The 25,453-nt window shown below is 43.0% G+C and overlaps 1 protein-coding gene across 2 annotated transcripts; it reads left to right on the top strand.

Annotated features, from left to right (window-relative positions):
• Nucleotides 1–25,023, top strand: itgb1a (integrin, beta 1a). 2 transcript variants are annotated; one of them, XM_084034049.1, is made up of 17 exons: nucleotides 1–331; nucleotides 14,112–14,178; nucleotides 14,495–14,580; nucleotides 15,591–15,810; nucleotides 15,904–16,074; nucleotides 16,834–17,072; nucleotides 17,388–17,543; nucleotides 17,630–17,725; nucleotides 18,087–18,176; nucleotides 18,567–18,707; nucleotides 19,139–19,341; nucleotides 19,448–19,686; nucleotides 19,811–20,033; nucleotides 21,094–21,329; nucleotides 21,541–21,707; nucleotides 23,245–23,322; nucleotides 23,771–25,023. In XM_084034049.1, the coding sequence occupies exons 2-16, from the start codon at nucleotides 14,112–14,114 to the stop codon at nucleotides 23,320–23,322; spliced, it is 2,412 nt and encodes an 803-aa protein (XP_083890175.1). In that variant the 5' UTR covers nucleotides 1–331; the 3' UTR covers nucleotides 23,771–25,023. The 2 variants fall into 2 exon arrangements, with proteins under 2 accessions (XP_083890175.1, XP_083890176.1); XM_084034050.1 differs by lacking the exon at nucleotides 23,245–23,322.
• Nucleotides 25,024–25,453: the final 430 nt, after the last annotated feature.

The raw sequence follows: 25,453 nt of genomic DNA, 5'->3' as shown, positions 1-25,453 counted from the left end.
CTTTCCTCTGACTCGCACTGAGGTGGGGAGGACCGCTTTCTGGGATTTTGTCTCCTTCTCCAGCCAACGAACTCTCCCCGCGTTGGTTTCTCATACAAACCGCGTACAGTTTCTCCGTGGAGGGAAGCGGAGGAGGGAATGAGCAGCGGAAGAAATCTACGGTGACTTTTTTTCGGAGGAGAAAGTGCCCCCCCGGTGCCAACAGGGCAGATAGTTGCTGTCGCTGCCCGTCCGTCTGCTGCTTCCAAGCGGCTCATCACCGGGAGCTGGGGAGGAAAAGCTAGCTTCCTTCTTCTGCATGTTGCCTCGGGAATAACAGCACGACACCAAGGTAAAGAAACTAATACGCGTGTTGTATTGTTTTCATCCCAACCTCCACACATATAATTTAATTTTTAATGTTTTTGTAACGTTAAAGCTTTGTGTTGTATTTTCAGCGCTCAATACTAAGTTTAAAATCATGTTCTCGTATTTAATTTGGTGCATAATAACATTTTAATGTTCCTTTAGGTGTTAAAAGTTACATGTGGCTTTCAAGAATGATGTTGTTACATGTTAAGGTATCACTATTAAAAGGCTCTAGCTTAAAGTAATAGTAATAGTTAGCTGGTGGGATGTAGTTAAAGTGGTGGTGCTGTTTGTGTGTCTAGTAAGCTCTCTGTATAAATATGAATAATAATTATTGTCTGCTTTATATATTGTGAACCACATTATGTTATCATGTCTGTGGGGTCAGATGCAACAGGCTGTCCCGTGGATGTGGATGGTCATACAGGTCAACAAGTAGCCTCACATGATCTTTTTAAATTACCCAGGGATCACCTCACATGAGATGCTGACAGCCCAGAGGGGGAAAGATAGAAGCTCAAATCTGTTGAAAGCACGAGTCAGCCCCGAGGACATTGAATCAAGTCAGTCCTGGATCCCTCTGTAGTAAACCGGAAACAGGGCTATAAACGTGGACATTAAAGGAAAGGTCTGCAGGAAAAAGCCGCAGCTGCTTTTTTTATGATTGACAGGCTGCACAGCATCCATTGATTTGATCAAGCAGAGTTCCCTCCATTTCATCTGAAGGAGAGCAGGAGGATGGAGGCTGACTCCTCAGTGCATCAGTTTAATCAAGGAAATGGAGGCAGGAAAGGGTGGAGGGAAAGAGGATGTGAGAAGGAAGGAGATATGGGGGGTGGAGGAAGGACAGTGAGGAGGGCGGGGCAGGCAGGCTAATTGAGGAGGAGGGTAAATGTAGGACAGTGGATGGGGGAGTTGAAAGACGGTAGCAGGAGCCACCAGCTGAATGGATGTGACCTCAGACCCCCCAGGGAACAGCTGCTGCCGGCTCCCCCCTGATTTACGAGGTCACTTACCGCATGCAGCGGGGCCACACCTTTCTCCTTTCTCCATGACGTTGTTTTTCTTCCTCCGTCGGTGAGTGACGTACGCCTTATGTGCGAACGCGTCCCCTGGAGACGGAAGTGATGAATGTGCACTTTGTGCCTTCCTGTGTGGCGGTGTTGCTCCCGCGGGACGGGTGTGATGAATGTGCACGATTGCCCTCGCCGATGCCTGCTTTGGTCCGGATGGGGAGATCTCAGGCTCGGAGGTATAACGTGGGCCGAACCTCTGCCCTCTACACGCACGTGCACACTTCACATCGCAAGATGGCAAGCCGGCCTACAACCGATGATCCCAGAGGAGTTATCTGCGATTTGTTGGGCTGTGAACCGCAACACAAACCTCTGCAATCTTTCCTACATTCTGATGGTTTCTCAAACCATATGTTTATTTCAAGTACAGCTGGATAAAAACTAAATTTAAGTCAGCTATTTTTCTGTGCAACACAATAATATCCTTTGCTGCTGTTCCATTTTTTTTCTTCTGGAAATAATTTTTGGAACAGATTTGTCTATTTTTGCTGCTAGATTGCGGGGTGGGCCTTACTTTTGGTTTTGGTTTTTGACCTCCAGAGCTGCTTTTTTGCCAGAAACGTTTGCATTTTGCTATTCTATATATTTTCTCTATGTCGCGCTTCCCCTCCACATCAGACTCAAATGCACTTCTGGGGCTTTTCTCTTGCAGGGGTGGGCCTCTTGTTTCTAAAAACAGCCCCTGAAACGACGGTGAGGAATGGCGTGGTTAAAGCTGACCTCTGCTTGCCAAGGCCCTTTGGGAAAGACGAGGCTAAACGCTATGTTGGTAGTAAATAGTAGCCGACTTTTGTCAGGCTTGCAAGTGCTGTCATACTGTGTTTACAATCATGACGGTGTGAAGGTTTAACTGCGAGGGCCTGTGAGTCGGAAGAGAAACTCTTATTTTTTGTTTCTTCCACTCCCAGAACGACTCAGTTCAAGGATATAAAAGAGTTTGTGTTTAGAAATGCGGCTTTATCTGCCGACATGAACGCTGGCTTGTCTTTCACCAACACTTGCAGTGACACAGCAGTAATTGGGGCCTGGTATCAAACCTCAATGCGTTGTTAGCACCAGTTAGACTGTTGAATACTGTTTATATGTATGTTGTTAGACAGGAAAGATGTGAGTGGAAATGAATGGAGAGGGATTGGGAAAGTCAAGGGTCCCCAGCTGGCTGTCTATGGACCATATGGTCAGTGTCTTAAACCCTATAGGCCACATGGATGTAGTGGTGTTTGCTTCTTCTTTGTCTGTTTTAAATCAGAACTTGTTATTCAGACAGATTGTTAGGCACTGCACACATGAACATTTAATAGTGTGCCCCCGTCGTCCCCCCCGTCAGCCTACATGCACAAACACATAGCAGCAATACAATGCAGACACTGTTCTGTCTGTGTGTGTGTGTGTGTGTGTGTGTGTGTGTGTTCGACGCCGACGTCTCAGGGGTGTTAAGTAAGTCACCAGCAGTCAGAGACACAAGCACGTTATAGAACTGTGGCTTCTTTAAAAGCCGCTCATTGTCCATCGCCGCTTGAGAATCCAACAGATCCTCGTCCACTTTTTTTTACCAGGAGGAAATGCATGTAAACGTGGAGCGCTACTGTTTCACTTTTCCTCCCGGAGGCCCTCTAGTTCAAGTGTCGGGTCTGGGGCCTATAATGGAAGACACCTGAGTGTCATTAATGTGCTAGTTTTCAGGACGGGCGTCAAAGGTGTCCACGGCAGGCCTGCTGCTGGGCTAAAATGGGATTAAGACCAAACGTTGACACATCTGTCTGAGTAGTGAGACACAGTGCAGCCTCAGCGTCGAGCAGCAGTCTTCCTGACTCGTCGGCTTCTGTTGGACAGCTTGTATATTGAAGTTTGCTCTCCATGCGTTTCCTCTCGCACCGACCATGGAGCTCACGTTTGTGTTTTGGAGTGTGGTATGACCCCTTAACGTTTCATCTAGCAGCAGCAGCATCAGGTGACATATTTTATATTTCGTGACCAGTTACCTGCAGAACTAGCATGACAGCAGACGTTTGTCTCCCAGCAGCAGCTCTCCTCCAGCAGGCTGACGGGTGGGACCATTAGCTCTGGAGAAAACCTCTTTCTCCCCGTCTCCCTCCCCGCAGACTGATGAATAATCACCTCACTGCTGTAAATATTTGTCCGAGACTGCAGACCGCTGTCATGTATCCGAATCATTCTTCGCACTGTCTCAGTAGTGCAGCCGATGTACAGAGTTTTGTAGACATGGTCACGGAGAATTAACATCTGTGTCAGCTGTTTATTAATTTCCAGCGAGGGCCTTTTGGCCGCATCGCTGGCTTTGTGTGAAACCGTTTCCAGGCTTGTTTAGCTTTTCCCAGAGCTTAGATTACAGCGATGGCCTGGTTTAGGTTTACGAATCAGACATGCTTGATTCACAAAGACAATACGCTGCCGTTTTGGCACGGCGTTTTCAGCTCTCCGTAACAAGGCAGTCTGATCCTCCCTCTCCCTCTCTCTTCCTTTCCCGATTGAATGCCAAATATGTCTCTTTATGGCTTCGAGAGGGATATGTGGCTTGCTTCCAGGCACCACCATGCAGGCTTCCTGTGTGATCCAGTTGAGCTTCCTGTGTTTCAGCAACGGAAGGGCCGACTCAGCAAAGACAGGGAGTTTGGGGAGAGGCTCACTGTACAGCGGATCCCAGCGCCGTAGGCCGAGTCCTCGGCTCACACTATCACAGCCAGGCAAGCCCACAACATAAAAAAAACAGCCCACATGTCATCCTGGTGTAGGCATGGACATACTGGATTCACTTTACAAATATTTGTGTTGCGTCACATATAAGACACATCTTTTTCCAGTGAACATCCCCTTCCGTGAAAAAAAAAAGTAAAAATAAGATAATTTAAGGTATCCTTGCATAAATAAAGGATGAGAACACATTTTCTTGTCCAAGAATGACACATTGTGCTGAATTGTTGCCATTTATGCATCATAACATAAACTTAGTTGAATGTTTTTGTGTCTCTATGGGGGTTATGGCAGATTTATTTTTGTGTCCCCTGCGATGTAGTCCGCCATCTCTCGGAGTGATTGCAGAGACCAGGTGGGGAGGACGAGTCCCAAATAACTTGTTAGCACTGAACAGCTATTTTCAACACAGAGTTGCAGCCGTGAATAGTGATATGGACGACTTGGCCCTCCTCCAACGGTTGTGGTTTTGTCTAAGCAGTTTCTACCAACTGCTGTGGGAGGACATGTTGTGATGAGACGTGAACCCTGTTCAATAGGAATGTATTTTAGCACTGAAAAGAAACCAGAACTGCTTAAGTGTTATTGATTATTTGACTGTAAGAGGCAGAATGTCCTTACAAGGCAGCATCCCCCTCTAAGAGGTGTATCTTTAGCCTCGTTGTTGGCAGGCTTTGGCCTGTGTGTGTGTGTGTGTGTGTGTGTGTGTGTGTGTGTGTGTGTGTGTGTGTGTGTGTGTGTGTGTGTGTGTGTGTGTGTGTGTGTGTGTGTGTGTGTTTTCTGTGGAAATTAGTGTGGAAAGAGTCATAACTCGTAAACGCCATGTGTACCACCACTACCACTAAGCTAGCACGTTGTTCAGATAAAAACTCAGCAACCTTTCACTACAATGATTTTTCACAATTTGAAGCATTAATCCAAGGTTACGTCACTCTTGAAAGGAGATAAGCGATAAAACACTTGCTGAATCGAGTACACTCAGGGGATCGGCCGCTGCAGACTGAAAGAGAAATTCTGGTTTATTTCTCAATGGCGTTTTCCCATAACAGTGGTGCTTATGGCTCGATGGCTTGTGCCATTTATGGACTCCCGCCTCTGTTTCAGAGGTTCAGGTATAGGACCCGAGCAAAACACATACAGGGCCGGCTGACCCGGTGTTTAGCATGTGATTCTGCTGTGGGGGTAATGTGTCCCCTATGGGCTGATGTAAGGCATCTTTGGTTGACTTCCTCCTTCACCAACCACTTCTTTATTTTTCTCTTTTGAACGCTAAAAGCAGAAGTCTGCCAACCAAACCTCAACTGGAGCGAAGACGGTCTCACGGAGCAAACTTTACATAGATATTGCTTTCTAATGAAATTTACTGACATTTGTTTGACTCTTCTACTTGTGCTTTTTAACATTAGGGACGATAGAGGATTTTATCCTGGAAAAAATGCTTACAATGAGTCGATCGTGGTGAATTTTCATTATCGGGGTAATTAAATATTAAATATTGTCATGAGTGAATTGAAAAAGCTGCCTAGCTTGCTATCATGGTAAATATGCCAAAAATAGAGCCTGATTTATAAAATACATACATACATACATGCATGTTTCTTTAAAAAAAGTATTCATCCTTTATTTATGCAGGAAGCCCTTATGATCATCTTATTTCATCTTATTTTCACTATTAATTGTTTTTTTCACTAAAAAGGATGTCCACTACAAAAAAGATATGCGTCTTATCTGTAACGTGATTCCAGTTTGTTTATGTATCTTTTAAGAGTCTTTACATATATATTTGATAATTAATAACGTGAATAGCAATTATTTTGTGCAGGATAATCAAGTCATGAAGTTTTCCTATGACCCCATGTCTACTGAACATATTTCCTGCTGTTCAGCAGATGTGTAAATGCCTCATTGCACTCAGGATGTTTCTCTGGTTTCCTGGTAGAAATGTTGTAGAATATGCTTACAGACGTATCAATGCTGATAATCTTTTATCATTCTCGTGGCCTAAATCATCAAACTGTTTCTCGAAACACAAATACAAGCTGATGTCATTCGTCTTTGGGACTAAAAATAAAGGATGGCGGACCGAATCAGCCGTGATGGAAACTCCTTGGCTTTGCTTCTCCTCGCTCAAAAGTTCCACTCCAACTCTAGCTGTTCAATACGGTCATTTTCACATTTCTTTCTATCTAACAAAGCTTCTTCTGTCAAGGAATAATTTGAAAACCAGAGTGCTCTTGTAATGTGGAAACTATGAGGACATTTTCGAGGCATTCCTGCCTTCATGCCTATCGCCTGGGCTATAATTCATAGGTTTTTTCTTCTGTGGAAAGATCCCATCGGATTAATGTCTGAGAGGCAGAGAAGCACCACAAGATTAAAGACATGGTCATCTGCCTCATTAGTATTATTTATCGCACGGGGGCTTGTGGCAAAGACGGTGAGTGGGAACACTTTAAGGATCAGACCCTCTTGTCATGGTCTCAGAGGGCAGCCTGATTCATTGCTTTTGTCTGCTGTGAGAGGGTCCTCCGGATGCGGATAGCGGTGGTGGTGGGGGTGGACAAAGACACAGACGGACACTGTTTGGTATTCTCCTTCAGTTCTGTGGGGCGGCTTGTACGCCTCAGAGCTCAGACATGTTCCCCGCTCGGCGCTGTTTGAAGGGTACATGAAGTCTAGAGGCCACTGGTTTGGCTCAGCTCACAGTAGAGAGAGTGAACTGAGCGATTGTGTGGGTGGTATGATGAGGGGGGGGGGCAAAGAGAGGAAGGAAACCAGGGAGAGAAAGAGGGAGGACGGGAGTATAGGATGACAGAGGTATGCCAGCTGTAGAGGGAATGCATCATGGACTTGTTTAATGAATATTAGTAGTCAATATCCAAAAAGCCATGTGGACCTGTTCATTTTCACTTAGTTGCTTGTACTATTGAACAACCAGCCTAATACTGTACAAATCAAAGAGTATGAAAGAGGACCAAAAGGCCAAACTCAATAGAGGTCTGCAACTTCCCTTTCTTTGGACTTGAAGCAACCCTTTTCCTCTTCGAGCCGTGCACCGCCCTTTCCTGTTTTTCCTTCTTTTCCATTCCTTCCTTTCTCCGGAGGAGAACAGTCATCCTGAGCGAGGGAAACCCGGGCTTTATCCTTCAAAGAGCGCTGTGACTCTGAGCTACCAGCTCCTTTACTGCTGCTGCAGCGTATGCTTTACTGCGTCGAGCTCCCTGACTCCGCTGGTCATTATTCATGGCGGTGCTTGCTGAAGTAAGTACTTCTAAGCACTCGCAAACGCAACTCAATTGAAAGGAAAGCAAATCCCCTTCACGGCTGAGGTTTGTGTGGCTCAATTAAGCTGGTTTGTCCTCACCAGAAGTTTTCACAGGAGTTCAGAGACCTCCAGTGTATAATGTATGCTGTGTGATGTACAGAATACATGCACGATGAAAAATGTGCCTTCATTGTGAAAATCGACTCAAGAAAGTCAAACAGCAGGAGCAGATGAGATGGTGTGGGTATGTTTCTGTAAAGTTGATCATTAAAGTGAATGTCTTTGCTCCATTTCGTTGAAGCATCTGTTGATAGTCTTCAGCTGTGTCGGCTTTATGAATATGCATAACAATGACAGCATTGCAGGTGGTTCAGGTCTTTTTAATTCTTGCTCAACTGTCTTGCACATGAAATCCGAAAGCCTTACATTTTGCAGGAAAGAAATTGTTGCACTTAAAGGGACAGTTCACTCCAAAATAGAAAAATATATACATATGTTTTAGTCTGACCCGAAGGGTCTAGAGTAATACATAGAGCTACTTTCATTCATATACTGTAAACTTCATCAAAAATACATTTGCTCAGTTTACCTTTTCGCCTATTACCTATTAATCTCACCAACCCACCAAAGCAGGTTTTCCCAACTGAAAGCAGCAGGTGCTCTTCTGAAAACGCCCAGCTGGAAGCGTTTGAGAGGAGCAGCGTTTTTTTCAGCTGAGGGGTTTGGTTGCATCTGGTTGCTATGATACAGAATATTTGCGGAAGTAAAAGAGCTACAAGGTAGAGTACTTGATCTGGATGACGGGGAGGCTGAAGCTTAGGGAGGATGGACCCGCTGGTCTATGTGGGTTCATGAGATTTTGAGTGCAAGTAAACATGTCGGCGACAAATCTGTGTTACTATAGATTCAGTGTGTTACTGAATCTTTAGATACACATTTGGGATAGGGGTTTGTGGGAATCAGAGTGGTACAAATACAGCATCCCTTCTTAGGTCTCATAGCTCTCATGTCCAGTAGCAGTGTTGCAGCTAACTATCCTGGTCAGGCAGTGTACAGTCCCTCAGGAATGCCTGAGACGCTCTGCCCTTTTTAGTCACGCACCACAGTGTCTGCCATGCATCACCTTCTCCTGCCAGCTGATAGAGCTTTGGAAGGCCGATAAAACACTGGGATGCCATTCTTCACAGCTCAGATATGTGTGACAAGTGGACAGGCGTGGAGTAAAATGTGCATGTATGCTTTCTGAGAGAGAGGCAGGAAAGTGTGGGAGCTACATAAACTGTAAGAGAATAACCAGTAGTCTTTATTTTGATGCTTTCCCATGGACTAATACATCTGAGAATTGCAGTTCTCATGCAAACGTCTCCTAATAGTCCTCATCCTCCCCCTCTGCACTTTTTTGATTTATCTGTGTCACAACCAGAATATTCAAGCTGTTTATGAAAGAGTACTTACTGGAGCACGGCCTATTCAAACCTCGTGAATCAAGCTGACTGTATAATTTATGATGATGTCACTCATCTTTGATACAAGATAATGTTTTCTTGTCATTATCCTGCTTGTTTAAAATGGTACGTGGTGCGGTTTCTGAGCATCAGGCCTCCTGGAATGTACTCCCAAAAGGAGTGTAATTTAGGGGAGTTGTCAGACTCAGGGGTGTTTTTCCTCCTTGTCAGCATGTTGAAATGTTTACCATGACGATGCTAAAACTCTTATGTTAAGCAGGCGTAATGTTTACTATGTTCACCATCTCAGTTTACCATATTAGCAAGCTAACATTTGCTAATTTGCTCTAAACGAAGCTGAGGCTCATGGGAATGTAGTTAGTTTTGCAGGCATTTGGTCATAAAGCAAAGTATCGGACAGATTACAGTTTTATTGTGCTGGATGAAAAGTCATTCAAATTCATCTTGAGGAGACATGAAAGCGCCAAATGTCTTGGTCATCCATCCAATAGTTAAATAGAACGTTCTCATAAAGGCAAACATGTCAACCTGCTGGTGGCAGGAAAATCTCCAAAATCATTGTGTGAAATCAGACAGAATTGTGTTCACTAACAAATCACTAACCAACCAATATGTCCACCTGATTCAAACAATAAGTGATGTGTTGCCATGACAACATGTTGGTGTTTTAAGTTAACAACTAACTAATCTAACTAAGCCTTCTAGACCACTAAGATCTTCTGAGACCAATCTGTTAGTGATTCCCAGAGTAAACAACAATCACGGGAGAGCATCATTTAGTCACTATGCAACAAATGGCTGGAATAAACTTCCTGAAGATGTAAGACTTGCCCCAACTCTGACCACTTTTAAAACTAGACTGAAAACTTTTATGTTCACCATAGCTTTCTGCTAAATCTTTTAATGTCTGCACTGTTTTTAATTATTGCAAATATGTTTTTATTCTATTTTCTTTTTGTAATGCATTTTTTAAATTTTTATTATTTTCTTTTAATTCTTCTATTTTTCTTTTCTTTTTTTCTTCTCACTTTGTTTTATGATGTGAAGCACTTTGAGTCTGCCTTGTGTATGAAATGTGCTATACAAATAAAGTTGCCTTGCCTTGCCTTGCCTTGCCTAATCTACATTGTTGAGCGAGAAATGCTGTATATAAAACGATTTTTGTAATGAATGGAGATATAGCAAAATATGAAAATTATTATTCGAGGTCATTGAGTGAATGATTCAAAGATGAATCTCAAGCCAGCGTCTCGTAAAAGTATGAAAGAGGTAAATCAGATTCAGATTTCAAAGTAATCTATAGTTAAATCAATTTAGAACAGTCTCAATAGCAGCTCTGTGTTGTCTGTAGCGGTCTCCATTGTTAATATTAGTCCTTGGTTCTGACGCACAGCTCACAACAGCCCATGGTGCTGACTGGCTAATTGTTAAACCCCCTATGGTGCTAATCGACTAGATCAAAACTAGAAACCCAGACAACCAGTCATTCAAAGCAGGATTCATCATCTGGGGACCAGAAATGTTAGTCAAAAGTTCAACGCAATCAATCCAGATATTTAAGAGTTGGACAGAAGGACTGACCATCTGTGCGACAGGCCAACATCCCGCTAACATATTTAACCCCCCGGGCCCCCTCGGCTGCAGCTTCTCACTGGGCTGGAAAGTAGTCTTGTGAAGAAAAAACAGAGTAAAAAGCCTTTTAAAGAGTAGGAAACTAACCGGATAGTCAGCCATGTCTCTGCTAATCTACGCAGGTTGCAAACTGTGCTCTATGAAGTTGTGGGTGTGCACATCTGCTTCCTCTACAGATAGAACAAAGACCTCATTTGTCCCAAAAAATATGAATTGTATCTCATAGAAAGCAGGTTTGACCCCAAATAACCCAACAAATCAAAATGAATCAAAAGTTTTTCCGTCTTTTTCTCCAGAGCTTTTAACCACATCTCCCTGTTTTCTGAAGGGGGTCAAACGATATAACTCTTGGCTAACAGATGAATATCATTTTCATGTATCATTTGTGTTTTTCCATCTTTATTCAGCTTTTTGACTTCTAAAATGGTACAGCCAAAATAATAGTTTGTTACAGTGGCCACGGTAACCAAAACCACCTTGAAAAGCTGACAAGTTGTATTTACGACGTCTGAACTCTGACTTAAAGGCAGCATAACATCCCATTCCGAGCCCCTCTCTTGGACCGCTCTCTGTCCTCTGCTATACTTTACTGTCCTGTTTTTTATTGGGCATTCCTCTGTGCTGCTGCGAAGCATCACGGGATTGAAGACAACGTGGTTGTTTTTCTAACTTGACACCTCACTGGCGTTTTCATAGATGTAGTTTGCATTTGAATAATTCCTTGGAGCTGAAGTCGAAACCCCAGCGGGAGTGAAAGAAAATATCTGTGTGGTTTTGTTGGAAGAAGAATGTGGATCTAAAATCCCCTCTTTTCAAGCTTGGTGTTTTTAACTGAAATGCCACGCATCACATACTGCTGCACATCCATCAAACTCTGTATGGATCCTTTATTTCAGGATGTCACATAAACATTTTGCGACACAGTTATTCTGTCGGTTGGCTTCAGTATGCTGGTGATGGTGTAGCAGTGCAACCAGGTTAAATGCTGTTTCTCTCAAATGGAAACAGTACACACACACACACAACACACACACAACACACACACACACACACACACACACACACACACACACACACACACACACACACACACACACAACACACACACAACACACACACACACACAACACACACACAACACACACACACACACACACACACACACACACACACACACACACACACTCTCTCTCTGGTTGTGTAGACGTGTACAGCAGTGGGGATTCGAGCCAGCTGATCTAATCTTGGGGGCTGTAGACAGGCCGTCTGCCCCTCTGTGTCTATATAAACGAACACACACATGCGCGCGCACACAAACAGACACACAGGAATGCGTCACTCAACACGGTGCGCACTGAACGTCAGAGCTTCCTTTACCGCAGCGTTAGGGAATGCACACTCTTAAAGCAGCCTCCATGGATAGCCAGCAACAGCTCCTGGTCTAAAAAAGGAATTGCTTCATCACTGTCTATCTAACTCTAATGTAAACCTCATGCTTTAATTTTCAGGCTACCGGGGAGATTCTCTTAGAAATGGCTCCCATGCGTTTGTGATTTACGCTCAAGCGGGATATTGGTTTTACATTCCGCGTTAATTAGATCCGGCACATGTTGATCCCTCGCCAGCGCACCTTGACACAACATCAGACCACTGGTTCTTGTCTCTCTGCAGGAGCCGTCCCAGCTGTCCCTTATTAGAACCGCCAATAAAAGGTGGTGAGACTCCCAAAAGTTTGTCGTTCCTCACTAAATCAGACAGCGACAGTAATGTGGAATTTATATTTAAGGTGAACTGGGAATGATTCTGGTCCGGACATTGTTCCTTTCACAAATGTAGCTTAAAATACTGTTTGGGTGCAGGACATGACACGGAAACTAGGGAGGCATCATTCCTACTTTTTCAGATCCGATTGTGATTCTGATACCTGGTCTTGGGTATCGACTTAGACCAAGTACTGATCCAAGTTCCAAGTTGAACTGATTCCTTGAATTTGTTTGATTGATTTTTGGAGTTGGCCCCTCCTGACTAGACAGGAAGTCACAATATCATGTTGTCTCTCTAGTTAGACATTTTTGTCTTTGTGTGAATGACCTTTTTTCTTCACCTTCGGATGTATAGAAATGAAATAATAGAAACCTCGCCGACACGCCCACTCGTTTGCTATGAATTCTCTGGACAACGACCAGACCCACATGGGCTCAATCAGACTTGGTTCCTGGGAGCGGTCTAACATACAGCTCTCACATACAGCTCCTCTGGGTAATGTCTGGATGCGTTCAGGGTTGCTACACATAGAAAGGCTTCACAGTGCAGAATGTAAATATAACCTCAGCCCTGTTCTCATGATTATGTATTTTCAATACAGCTGTGACCTCAAACACAAAGAAGTCTTCTGTGGCCATTTTTAGCCATGCTCACACATTCATGATTCCCAGAGGGTGTACCCTAGTGACTTTTGTGATCTTTTATTTTATTATATTTATCTTTTTATCCCTGCTAAACATCAGCATTGTCATTGTAAGCACATTGGCAAGCTTTTTCTCAAAGCACTGCGACGCTTAAGTACAGTCTCACACAACCGCTAGTGTGGCTAAAGCTCACAAATCAGCCGATCAGTGCAGAGAATGGTCCTTCAGCTCACCCACCCTCACCAAGTCATGAGCTTTGCATTTAGAGTAGAATAAGATGCATCGATATGGCCGGCTAAAGGGCCCGCACACAGACAAGGGATCAATATACAACCAGAGAGGGGTTGACTCTAGGGAACTGCTGCTATTTACAGTAAAAGGTCCAGTCCGGACTCAGTGTCCTTGTGTCTGTGTAGACACCATTGTGCCGAGGAAATATCAAATCGCTATGTGCATTCACTGCATTGGGGACATTTATTTCAAAAGATTTGCAGCCCCTTTCTGTAGTTAGGGATGCAGGCTTCCGTCACCTAATCGAAACGCTCGATCCGCGATACACTGCCATAGCGCACATTTCGTAATTCCCGACTTCTATAAAACAACAGAAAGGGATTGAAGTGGAACTGTCTAAAGAAAAGAGCCTAGCACTATTTCTTACTATTACTGTTTTTTTTACATACTTTTATTTATCTTATTTTACAATACCCTTGCATTTGTCTAAATGTTAAAAAAATGTTTTTATCTCATAAGCAAAATAAATAAATAATTTTGGAATATATGAATAGCAATTTTTTTTCTCCTTACGCACAAAATGTGTACTGAAACCGCAACCCAAGAAAGTATTGAACTGTGCGCTAACTGTATTGTTGAATCCCTAGCGCATACATGTTTGTATCTGAAAGTGGTCTGAATTTTATTAGCTGCCTGTTACCCTTTGACCGACTGAGAATAGCCCAGCCGCTGGCACTGGGTAATTTATTATCTCCAATTATGACCAAGCCATTTACACATTCAATCTGTCATCTGTCTCTTGCTCCTCGGATCCTTTTGTCCAGGAAATGATGTGCTTCATGCTCCGTTGTGAATTCAAGCATACTGGTAACAAAGAGATCCATACATGTCACAGATGCTTCTCCGAACAACAGTAGCTCTTTCATGAGATGACAACACATTAAAAATATTCCTTCCTTGTGTGTGTTTTCAGATGGACCTGAAGCTGCTCTTGATATCCACACTGTTGGGAGCCTTTTGTTGCAGTAATGCTCAGAAAGGTAAGATTGGCTTACATACTTTAATGCTATAACATCATTATTCTGAGCGTCTCATGTCGTCGATGTGCACAGTAAACGTACTATTTGTGATGATGACTACCTCCCGAGAGAGGGAGGCCGGCTACTTTATCTTCATGATGTCACTGACCAGAGATCTACCGAGAATATTCCATCTCTGTCTCCAATTACCGTCGAGCCACACAGTTTTCCAGACGAACTGATGCGTGAGGGGGGCTTAACAGGCTGTTTACTTTACAGTGCTGTGGCCCTGCTCCCTCTGACTCTACCTCCTCCTCTCTCTTTGTTTTCCACCCAGAGGGGAACGAGTGCATCAATGCCAACGCCAAATACTGTGGGGAGTGCATCCAGGCCGGAGCCAAATGTGGCTGGTGTAAAGACCCGGTATGTGTCCGCTATAATGGCTGCTGAGAAATGCCATTTAATGCCATTAGGCCATTAAGCATATAGCGATAGTCTGCATGTAGTCCTGGACCACACATAATGTAGGACTGCAGTGAAGTATTGTTAGTGATTCTTTTTAAAGATGCTTTAGGACATTGGGAGCATTGGCTGTCAACATGGTGACGACTGAGGTAGCGGCAGTGCAAACAATGACAAAAGTGCTACCAGAGCTAATAGTGTTTACCTGAGCGGGAACCGTAGGGTGCCTGCTTCACTTCCGCAACAACGGCGTCAGTCTGAACGGTGTTATCAGCTGTAACCGGCGTATAAAGGCAGTATAGGATGGTAGCTGTGAGCTAGCCTGTGGAGCAAACATGGCTGACCCAGCTATGTAAACAAAGCATAAAGAAGCTTGGATTACAACACACACAGAGGGAGAGTGACTTCATTCTCTGCACAGGTAGACATTGTTCCAGTATTACAAAGCAAATACTTCTTATTGTAATATGATGTCTTATTAAGATTCATAATCTGCAATTTGAGAAGCTGGAACCAGCCCAGTAATTTTACTTAAAGAAATGATTCATTGATTATCAAGATTGTTTGAATATCTTCTTTAATAATTAGTGATACATCAGTTGCAGTTGTTGGGAATGTTTTATGTATTATACTTTCATAATGTGGGAAAAATAATCATCAGAATAAAAAATAAATAAAAAAACAGTAGAGGCCTCATGAAAATGTAGTTTTTTTGTCTCTAGCAGAGTTTAAAGTTACACAAACACTTGACAAACATTATGAATTCAATGGTGGCTTTTATTGGACCTTCTCCATTGAACACAAGACAGTTTGTGATGTAAGTTTTCTGTTTATATTCTGAGAACGTAACTCGGATAAAAGTTCCTCCAGAGCCACAAAAGTGCTCCAGCTTTCACAGTCTGAATGGTACACCTTCTGATGAAAATGGGTCGTCCCTTTAACTGTTCCTGTGCTCCTGTGTTCCCCCGTAGAACTTCCTGAAGCAGGGTGAGACCGTGTCGACCCGATGTGACGAGCTGCAGTCTCTGATAAAAAGGGGCTGTGATGATGCGATGATCGAGAACCCGCGCGGGGAACAGAGGATCCTCAAGGACAAAAAGGTGACAAATCGCAGAAAGGGAGCAGAGAAACTGAAACCAGAGGAGATCACTCAGATCCAGCCCCAGAAACTCAGCCTCACCCTCCGATCTGGTGAGAATACATTTTAACAAAGCTTTTTCTGAAGCTGTTCTTATCTTTTTCTTTGGATTGTAAGTGTTTTTTAACAACGGTAACTTCATGTAGGTGAGCCCCAGTCTTTCGACTTGAAGTTCAAACGAGCGGAAGATTATCCCATCGACATGTACTACTTGATGGACCTGTCCTACTCCATGAAGGACGATCTGGAGAACGTCAAGAACCTAGGAACAAGTCTAATGGTGGAGATGTCAAAGATCACCTCTGACTTCAGGATAGGTGAGCGTTTGTATATTGGAGTGTGATCACATTTGACAGTTTGTTTCTTTTGGCAGCAAAGAATTGAAAAGCTTTAATTTTTGCATGGTTTTTGATTCCTCAAGGTTTAATTATACAACGTATACTGACTTATTATACAAGCAAAGAAAGGCCTTTAACTAAAATGAAGATCTTTTGGAACTTCATGTTTACACATTGAGTAGCCAAACACTAGAAATAGGAAGATTTAGATTCAGACTTACTCTTTCCAAAGATATCCTTGTCTCTGTCCGTCGCCAGTAAATGTCCATAAATCTGCTTAGAATTCACAGAAAAAAGGTTTCTTGTAACTCAAGACCTTGCCTGAGATTCATCACGTTTTTAAGTTTTTTTCAGGTTCAAAGTAAACTGGTGATATTTCTCTGCACATCCAATGGTACATTGCAAACAGGGACTGCTAATGGCTAATTCGGCATACTTATGATGGTGCCAATTTGGTGAAATATAAACATATAAGCAAAATAACAGTGCTCAAAGTAGTTTTCTCCACTTTGTCTGGGGGGGGTCCACAGTATTTGACTTTGAAAACCCCTGAAGTAGATTATTTTCAGCTGTCGTGTTGTGTTAGCACCACCCACGTTTCAATGACCTTTCTGTGACCTGCACAAACAAACGCAAGAAGTAAACACTTGAGAGGAATTCAATGGTGTCAACTTACATTTAAGTGTGAGGAGTGCACCCAATGTTGACTTTTTGCCTTTAAAATGAAATTCTTTGAAGGTTTTGGTTCCTTCGTGGAAAAGACAGTCATGCCATACATCAGCACCACCCCGGCCAAGCTGCTGAACCCGTGCACCGGCGACCAGAACTGCACCAGCCCGTTCAGCTACAAGAACGTCCTGAAGCTGACCAGCGACGGCAAGAAGTTCAACACCCTGGTGGGCCAGCAGCACATCTCTGGAAACCTGGACTCCCCTGAGGGGGGATTTGATGCCATCATGCAAGTGGCTGTGTGTGGGGTAAGCAAAAGGAGAACAAGCTGTTTCCCTCTGTTAATACTGTGGGGAAATTATTATTCTCAGGTTCACAATTCAAGGTAATTTCCCCACAATTACCACACTTGTTGGGGGGGGATACAGTGTGTTTATGTGGTGATGTGTGACAAGGTATTTTATAAGTCATTGGTGTTTACAAGGGGATTTTTGGATAACCTGAGGTTCATGTGCCACATTGTGTGTTGCTCATAGCCTCCCTTAGCTTTTATAGAGAGGATTTATCGCTGTTGGCAGACACTTATTACCTGGTAGGTGAAGTGTTTCTTTCTCATTCCTCAGGACCACATTGGTTGGAGGAATGTGACTCGCCTGCTGGTGTTCTCCACCGATGCCGGCTTCCACTTTGCTGGCGACGGCAAACTGGGTGGCATCGTTCTGCCCAATGACGGAAAATGTCACTTGGAGAACAATGTGTATACCATGAGCCACTACTACGTAAGCAGCTCGGTGTTCTTTGACCTCTGGGCATACACTGCTAATCGTGTTGACTGTTCATTGTAAATGTTATTGCTGTTTTAAAGGACTATCCCTCCATCGCTCACCTGGTTCAGAAGCTGAGCGACAACAACATTCAGACCATCTTTGCGGTGACGGAGGAGTTCCAGCCCGTTTACCAAGTGAGTCCTCTTTCTGATCCTTTGTTTCTCTATCTGGGAATCTACTTCACCTTTTGTAGATTCGTTCTTTCTACTGTGTGGTTAGAAGATTGCTTAAAATATCCAGCCTTGGCCAATACCTCCACTCCAGCAGCTTTATAACATTCCATAATTGCCAAGTTGGATCCATCTAAATCTGGAATTAAAGGGTTAAACCGGCATATTTTCAGTCTGTGATGAAATGTTTTGCAGCTGGAACAGCAGCCTATAAAAGTTAATAGAAAAGTATTTTTGATCCTGTGCTGTTGCTAGTAGAGATGCCAGATATCACAAGACGAACAGAGAAAACTTCATTTTCAACTTTTCTCTTTTCTCTCTTCAGGAGCTGAAAAACCTAATACCAAAGTCTGCAGTGGGCACTCTGTCTGCCAACTCCAGCAATGTGATCAACCTCATTATAGACGCTTACAACGTAAGTACATTTACATTTAGGGGCATTTAGCAGATGCTTTCGTCCAAAGCGACTTACAAGTACAAGTACACTTTGATCACGTTACCTTTTTCCTCACATGAACCATGTTAAAGGTAGAGTTTGGAGTTTTGAAGTGGGGTTGTATGAGGTACTTAGTCAGTGAATTTACCTGGAGTAACCTCCAGTGTGGAGGAGCAGACAGGAGGACTGACACAGGAAAGCAATGTGCTACTGTTAGAAAGCCAAAATAATCAATATCAGTTCATGTTCATGCCGTATTTAGAATATTTCCACTGCTGTACCTTGTCGACTGGGAACCGAAGCCGTCAAAACAAAGTTACCAGATTACAAATTCCAGCATTCGTGTTGTTATCTCTGTGTTTTTGGCAGTCCCTCTCATCTGAGGTTATTCTGGAGAACAGCAAGCTTCCAGAGGGAGTGACCATCGCTTACACGTCCCGCTGTAAGAATGGAGCGGTTAGCGAGGGCGAAAGTGGAAGAAAGTGCTCCAACATCTCCATCGGAGATGAGGTGAGGACAAGAAAGTAGTTCTGTTTTTGTTGTATGTTGCGTGTATATGATTATGGATGAACACACACCACCATTTTGAAAGAAGGCAATTTGATGAACACCAGTGAATTACATTTTTGTGGGTCAATTTGTAAGTGACAGAAGTTTGCCAAACATCAACCTTTAGTTAGCGAATAATATGACAACATGGAATTCCATTGAGCAATAAATAGAAACATACAAATAGAATGGGAAAATAAATAAATGAATAAGTAGCAATAGGAGCATGTGAGCCCCCTTCAGCTAAGTGTTAGAAATGTTAGCATATACAGTATAACATTCCTGCAGTTTGCTCACATCACGTCATGACATTGCTTTGACTTTAGTTTTTAGCTTTTCACTGATAAGCGACCATCTGAGTCAGGCCTTCTCTGCCCTTCCTTCTTTCCTAGGTCATGTTTAGTATCAGTGTGACGTCTAAGGGCTGTCCCAAACAAGGCAAGCCCGAGACCATCAAAATAAAACCCCTGGGATTTACAGAGGAGGTGGAGATTGTTCTCCATTTCATCTGTGAGTGCTTATGCAACAAGGATGGCATCAAGAATAGTCAACTCTGCCACTTTGGCAATGGGACCTTTGAGTGCGGAGCCTGCAAGTAAGTCTGTGAACATTTCCACAATCTTTTCAGAGACAAATATCCAAAAACTCTGCATCTCGTATTCAGTCCGTGCTTCAGAATCACAGCGTCTCCCCTGTCTCAGGTGTAATGAAGGACGCGTGGGCCGACAGTGTGAATGCAGCAGCAACGATGTGGCCACTGAGGACATGGACCGGACCTGCCGCAAAGACAACGGCACCGACATCTGCAGCAACAACGGCGAGTGTGTGTGCGGGACATGCGAGTGCAAGAAGAGAGAAAACCCAGAGGAGAGGTACAGCGGCCAGTACTGCGACTGCGACAACTTCAACTGCGACCGCTCTGGGAACAAACTTTGCGGAGGCGAGTATGACCGCTCCTCTCTGGATTTAAGATCTCAGCACGCGGTTTAATCCCATGCTGGTAAGAGAGAGAAAAGGCTCATGAAAGCTTTCATGCTCTTATTGGTTCTGTTTGTTTTTGTTAGGGCATGGACTCTGTGAGTGCAGGGTGTGTGTCTGTGAACCCATGTGGACCGGAAGTGCCTGTGATTGTTCTCTGGACAACAGCACATGCATGGCCAGCAACAAGCAGCTCTGTAACGGCAGGGGAACCTGTGAATGCGGAACATGCAAGTGCACCGACGCCAAGTTCCAGGGTCCCACCTGTGAGACTTGTCCTACGTGTCCAGGAGTCTGCACTGAACACAAGTGAGTCTCAAAAAAAGATATACCCAAACTCCATCTATACAGTGTAGTTAGTCTTCAAATATTTTGTATGTTGATTATGGGGAATGATGAGAATGATGGCAGCAACCCATGAGGGAGACAAATCTACAGATAGAAGTGGAAAAGGGAACTAACACTAAGACAAATCCACCATGTCACTGAAGTATTTTAAAGTGTCATCTCACAACAGAAAACACATTTTTTTTATTTTTCTCTCATGCCTTAGGGATAATAATAATATAATATAATCATACAATACTAAATTATTTAACTGTAATAGCAACTCTAGATAATTCAAGGACCTCTATGAACTATTTTCATGGGAACTACTTTCTACTGAAGAAATAGTCCCTGTGAAGTACCCATTGCGTGTTCTGTGGAAATTCTAGAGCTTTTCAAACTGTTCAAGGGAAGGGAAGTGAAGTTGATGGTGGGGGTGCATACCAGTAGTCAAAAAACAATGCCAAGATTTTTATTGTAGTTTGGCTTCTGATTTTGAGCACTTCCACAGCAGCAGCAGTGACTGTAACACACAGCCCATGGACGTACTTTAAACGCCTCATCGCCTGAATCAGTGACTCGAATCCCATAACATGGCCATGATACGCATAGATCCAGTGTGACAAACACTTCCTGAGGATGTCATTGTCTCTGTCCATCGTGAATCAACATCCATGAATTTACTTGGAAATCATAGACTAAGACACTCCCTCCTCTTGCCGGAAAATCACCACATCACACTTTCAGTATCAAAGTAATCCAGTGATAGTTCTCCATAGAGGAGTAAAGATTAACTGTTAATTTGCCAAACGTAAACAAATGAAGGGTAAAAAATGAAGGTTAAGGCAGCCCAAAGCATTGAGACAACCTCTAGTTGTCTGAGGGGGCACACAGACTTGGACAACCTTGGCCTGAACTAATAAGGATGACTTCTGGACTTCTTTTCATTGTCATTGTTGGATTGTGTATTTCCTCTGTTGTAATTTGTGTGACCAGCAGAGCAAACTGCTCATTAGTAACAACAACGTCCCGTTCCTCACAGAGAGTGCATCCAGTGCCGGGCGTTTGGCACCGGCGAGAAGAAGGACACGTGTGAGAGAGACTGCAGCGACTTCAACCTGATCAAAGTGAAGGACAGGGACAAGCTGCCGCAGCCCAACGACGCCTCTTACCCCGTGATGCACTGCAAGGAGAGGGACGCCAACGACTGCTGGTTCTACTACACCTACGCCGTCAACAACAACACGGAGAAGGAGGTCCATGTGGTGGACACGCTGGGTAAGCAGAAAGCTGGACCAGGAGCCAGGGTGTGGAAGGTTTCCGTTAGACAGGAAGCTAATTACAGGGGCGGTGGTGGTCGGGTTGCAAAAAATAGGCCATTTGTTTATTCACAAACAGCCGTGTGATGGTATCTCATTCCCATGGATTTGTTATTTTTGCTCTCTTATTTCAAGCTGCCTAAACACTGCTGCACCCTGCTGTGTTTCAGACTGCCCCGCCGGGCCTGACATCATCCCCATTGTGGCGGGAGTGGTCGCTGGCATCGTCCTGATTGGCTTAGCTCTGCTGCTCATCTGGAAGCTGCTGATGATCATCCACGACAGACGGGAGTTCGCCAAGTTTGAGAAGGAGAAGATGAACGCCAAATGGGACACGGTGAGTTGTTTGGAGCCATAAATCGGCTCAGTGAGAGATGAGCAGAACAAATACTCCTGATTTATGGCAGAAGCCGAGTTTCTTAAATGTGGAAAACAGGTGTTGTTGGGCTTCTCAGCAAAGCCGGCCGCTGTCGGGGAATTAACTTGTAAAGATAATTTGTTGTTCTTAGCAGCAGATGAGATTTGCAGACCTGCTGATATCATGACAGAACGTCTCAGCCGCATTCATTAAGGTCTCAAAGACTGAATCTGTTGCTGTTGAATGGCGCTCAAAATTAAAAGGAAAATGTCGGGGACTGTGTGGAATTGTTTGGGAATGTTATGCACTCTTGAGCATAGCTGGACTTTTTCCGGGGAGTGGCCACAGATCCTCCCCTCGCTGCGTCCTCCCCGCTGGAGCATCATCAGCCATCATCAATATGACAGAAGACTGGATGGCAGCACAACCTCATGTGCAGGAGAATGGCTCCATCTAGTGGTGTACAAGGATTTAAGGATTTAATGATGCAGATGTTCCTGATCAGCAGAGCAACCTATGGCTCAAAATTAAAGGGATATCCCTTTAATTTTCAGAAATTAGAGACTGGTAGTGAAACTCTGATGAGCCTGGGTTTGCTGACAAGATAGTTGAGTAAAGCAACTAAAAGCTTCTGCATGAGCTCCTTCATGTGCTCTCCTATGTTTGCAACCACACCATCTTGATCTGTAGCTTCAACAGAGCACTTGATTTGAGTAAGTTTAAATATATCTCAAATAAATCAGGAAGTCACACAATATAGGAGGGATGGGACTTTGATTTTGAGTACCGGTATATGTAGCAATATTTCCATATCTCTTATTAATCTGCATATCTACAGTTCAGTACATCATAAAAAGTAGCTGAAGCCAACTTAAGTAGAACCAAAAGTTCCAAGAGCTGATTAAACGCCCAAAACCAGAACTTCTGTTTGTGTGCATTTTCTCTATATAGTGGAGATTTAGAGTGAAACTACTATTCTATACTACCATTTATTGTTTTTCATTTAGTATGTTTCTATATCTGAGAGGGAGGTGTGTCAGTGTGGATCTATTGTAGCAAGAAGTTTTGGAAAGAATCCTCTTCATCTCCAACATGACCATCTAATGTAAATGTGTCCAAAAAAATACTATATAAGTCCTATGAAGAATAAGTATTATTATTATTAACACTCAACAGCACTTTAAAGCTTTTTTAAGTATTGTGGGGCAGTCATTATTATAATAATAATTATTATTAATATTGTTATGTATGCCTTTATTAAAGAGATGACAAGAAATGAGGGGAGGAAGAGGGGGGATGATATTCAGCAAAAGTCCTCAGGTTAACCAGCAAATTACCCCAGAAAAACACCTAAAATGCTCCCAAGTGACGGCAAACAACATGTCCCCTTTTATCACTTTCACAGGACTTTTTATTTTCCTTTTCTCTCTTTATATTCTTTTTATTCTCTTTTTCTGTGTTGTTGCTTTATTTTTTTCCTGCTGAACTCTATTCTGTCCTCATTCTCCACCTGTAGCAAGACAACCCCATATACAAGAGTCCTGTCAATCAGTTCCAGAACCCACAATATGGACGTAGAGCTGATGCCCTTTAAGTTTGTATTTCATGTCACTTTCCTGCATGGACTGTTTTTTGTGTGTCTTGATTTCACTCGCTATCTACTTTTTCTTTATTTCACCTGTCTTTTCAAACTATCAAGTCATGTGACACGTGGGATGTAGAGAAAAAGAAAAAAAAGAGACAAAGAGTGCATGTGTGTGCTGTGACCATCAATACAGGTGAAAAATCACAAAACCTGGTCTTAAGGTGTCTCTGGGTCACAAATGTCAGAACGTTGTATGGTGAGTATAAAATGTGATTCCGGATGTAACCCCATTGTCACAACAGCACGGCTGTGTGCTAAGCGTGATCTAAATACACGTCATGTACAGTAAAGGATGTTTTTCCCGTGTGATGTGGTGAATGCGTCAGAACATCTAACATAAACGTTGCAATATTCACATCTGAGTAATAACGTGACCTCATTTTTTTTTGCTTTCCAGGGTGAGAATCCCATCTACAAAAGTGCTGTCACGACTGTGGTCAATCCCAAATATGAAGGAAAATGATGGCGTCATAGTTTTCAATGAACTCTGCTATCAAGTATCTGACAACTGCAGTATTCACCGCAGGTTTTGGGGGGCGGGGGGGCCTGTGGTGGCATTTATGTCATTTTTTCTTGTTGCTTTATCATTATTAATGTACCAATGCGGCCACTGCATCTGTATTTTTACTAACATTTATGATTTATATGCATTTTTATTTTAGATGTACAGTCTACAATGTGTATATACTTTTTAATTGCATATTTGCAAAAAAACAAAATGAAGGTGTTCTTTCCTGCCACGGACTGTTATGGGCAGAGGATTTAGCTTTTTTTTTTTTTAACAACACAATGTGGACACTATGTGATATACATTATATGTGCGAGAATTCCCCAGCTTCTGTCTCCGTCTCAGACTCTCCTCTGTCTTCTCGTCTCTCCCTGTGCACTGACTTCCTGTGTTCCAGACAGGACCTGAGTTTAATATGTAAATTGTTCGCCATAGCAGCACATAATGTCAATGTGTGTGTGTGTGTGTGTGAGTGTGTATATATAGAAAGCAACTGCAACAGGAAGTACTGAATCCTATTTCCCATTCAACTTAGATCGGGCAGTTATGTTGAATCCCAGTAGGTTCTGCAGTGGTTGTAAATGTAGCTTTGAACTGCAGCTTCAAGAGAACCGTCGTCTATTCTAAAGGAGTGAATATGATAAATACGATGAGGATGAATATCAACCATCATCATTTGAGTTGTTATCACAAAGGGACTGTATACCACTTGTTGAAATTGTGGCGATGTTGAACAATCAAAGCATTTGTATAGTTATGATATGAGTTGCAGTTAACGAATGAAACATCTTTGTACTTGCTAACCGCGGTAACTTTATCACACGTTCTCAGGTCCTTTCCTGTGTTCTCGTCAAGTACGCCAAAAATAGGTTTGATGTCAGCTTGTTCTGTGAACTGGTGATCTCATTTGTGTGAGTCAATTCAGTGAGTGACATTTTTTTTTTATAAGATAGTAAGACTGAAACGAGAGTATTTGTTCAGACACCACATGAATCACCTCCGAAATGCTTTCACACCCAAATGCCTCTTAGGTACCACTCACAAGCCTTTACAGTATTGTTTTCAAAGTGCCTTTTATTTCAATGCCATGTTTTATCCCAATGCTGTTTGAGTTATTTATTAAATAAAGAACAAAAACTGTGTGTGTCTGTCTGTGTAGCCAACTAGCACTTTATGATTGTTAAAATAGTGGACCAGAAATAGGAGTGATGGCACATTAAAGCTGAAAATTTGCTCCAAATGATAATTTCTAATGAAACAGTTCAAATGAACAATGAGTTCATACATAATTTAACCTGACATGCATTATATGTCCTGCCATGGCTTGTCTCATGGACAGTGTTTCAACATCTATTGATTGGGTTCATACAGTACAGGAGGAGGAGGGAGTCGGTCATTCCACCAAAATGGTGCCATTTTTATGTTGTAACTTTGAAATGATACTTAATTCCTCATATTTTTTCAGCACTGTATCTAATAACAAACATGTTTAACCATTCAAAATGTGTAACATTCAATCTCAGGCCATGTAATTATGTTTTACAAGGTTTCTAAATGGAAGAGGATTCCACT

Source organism: Eutrigla gurnardus, assembly GCF_963514095.1.
Source record: "Eutrigla gurnardus genome assembly, chromosome: 18".
NCBI lineage: Eukaryota > Metazoa > Chordata > Actinopteri > Perciformes > Triglidae > Eutrigla > Eutrigla gurnardus.
Note: the sequence above shows the minus strand (reverse complement) of the source record. Positions and strands in the feature narration are given on the sequence as shown.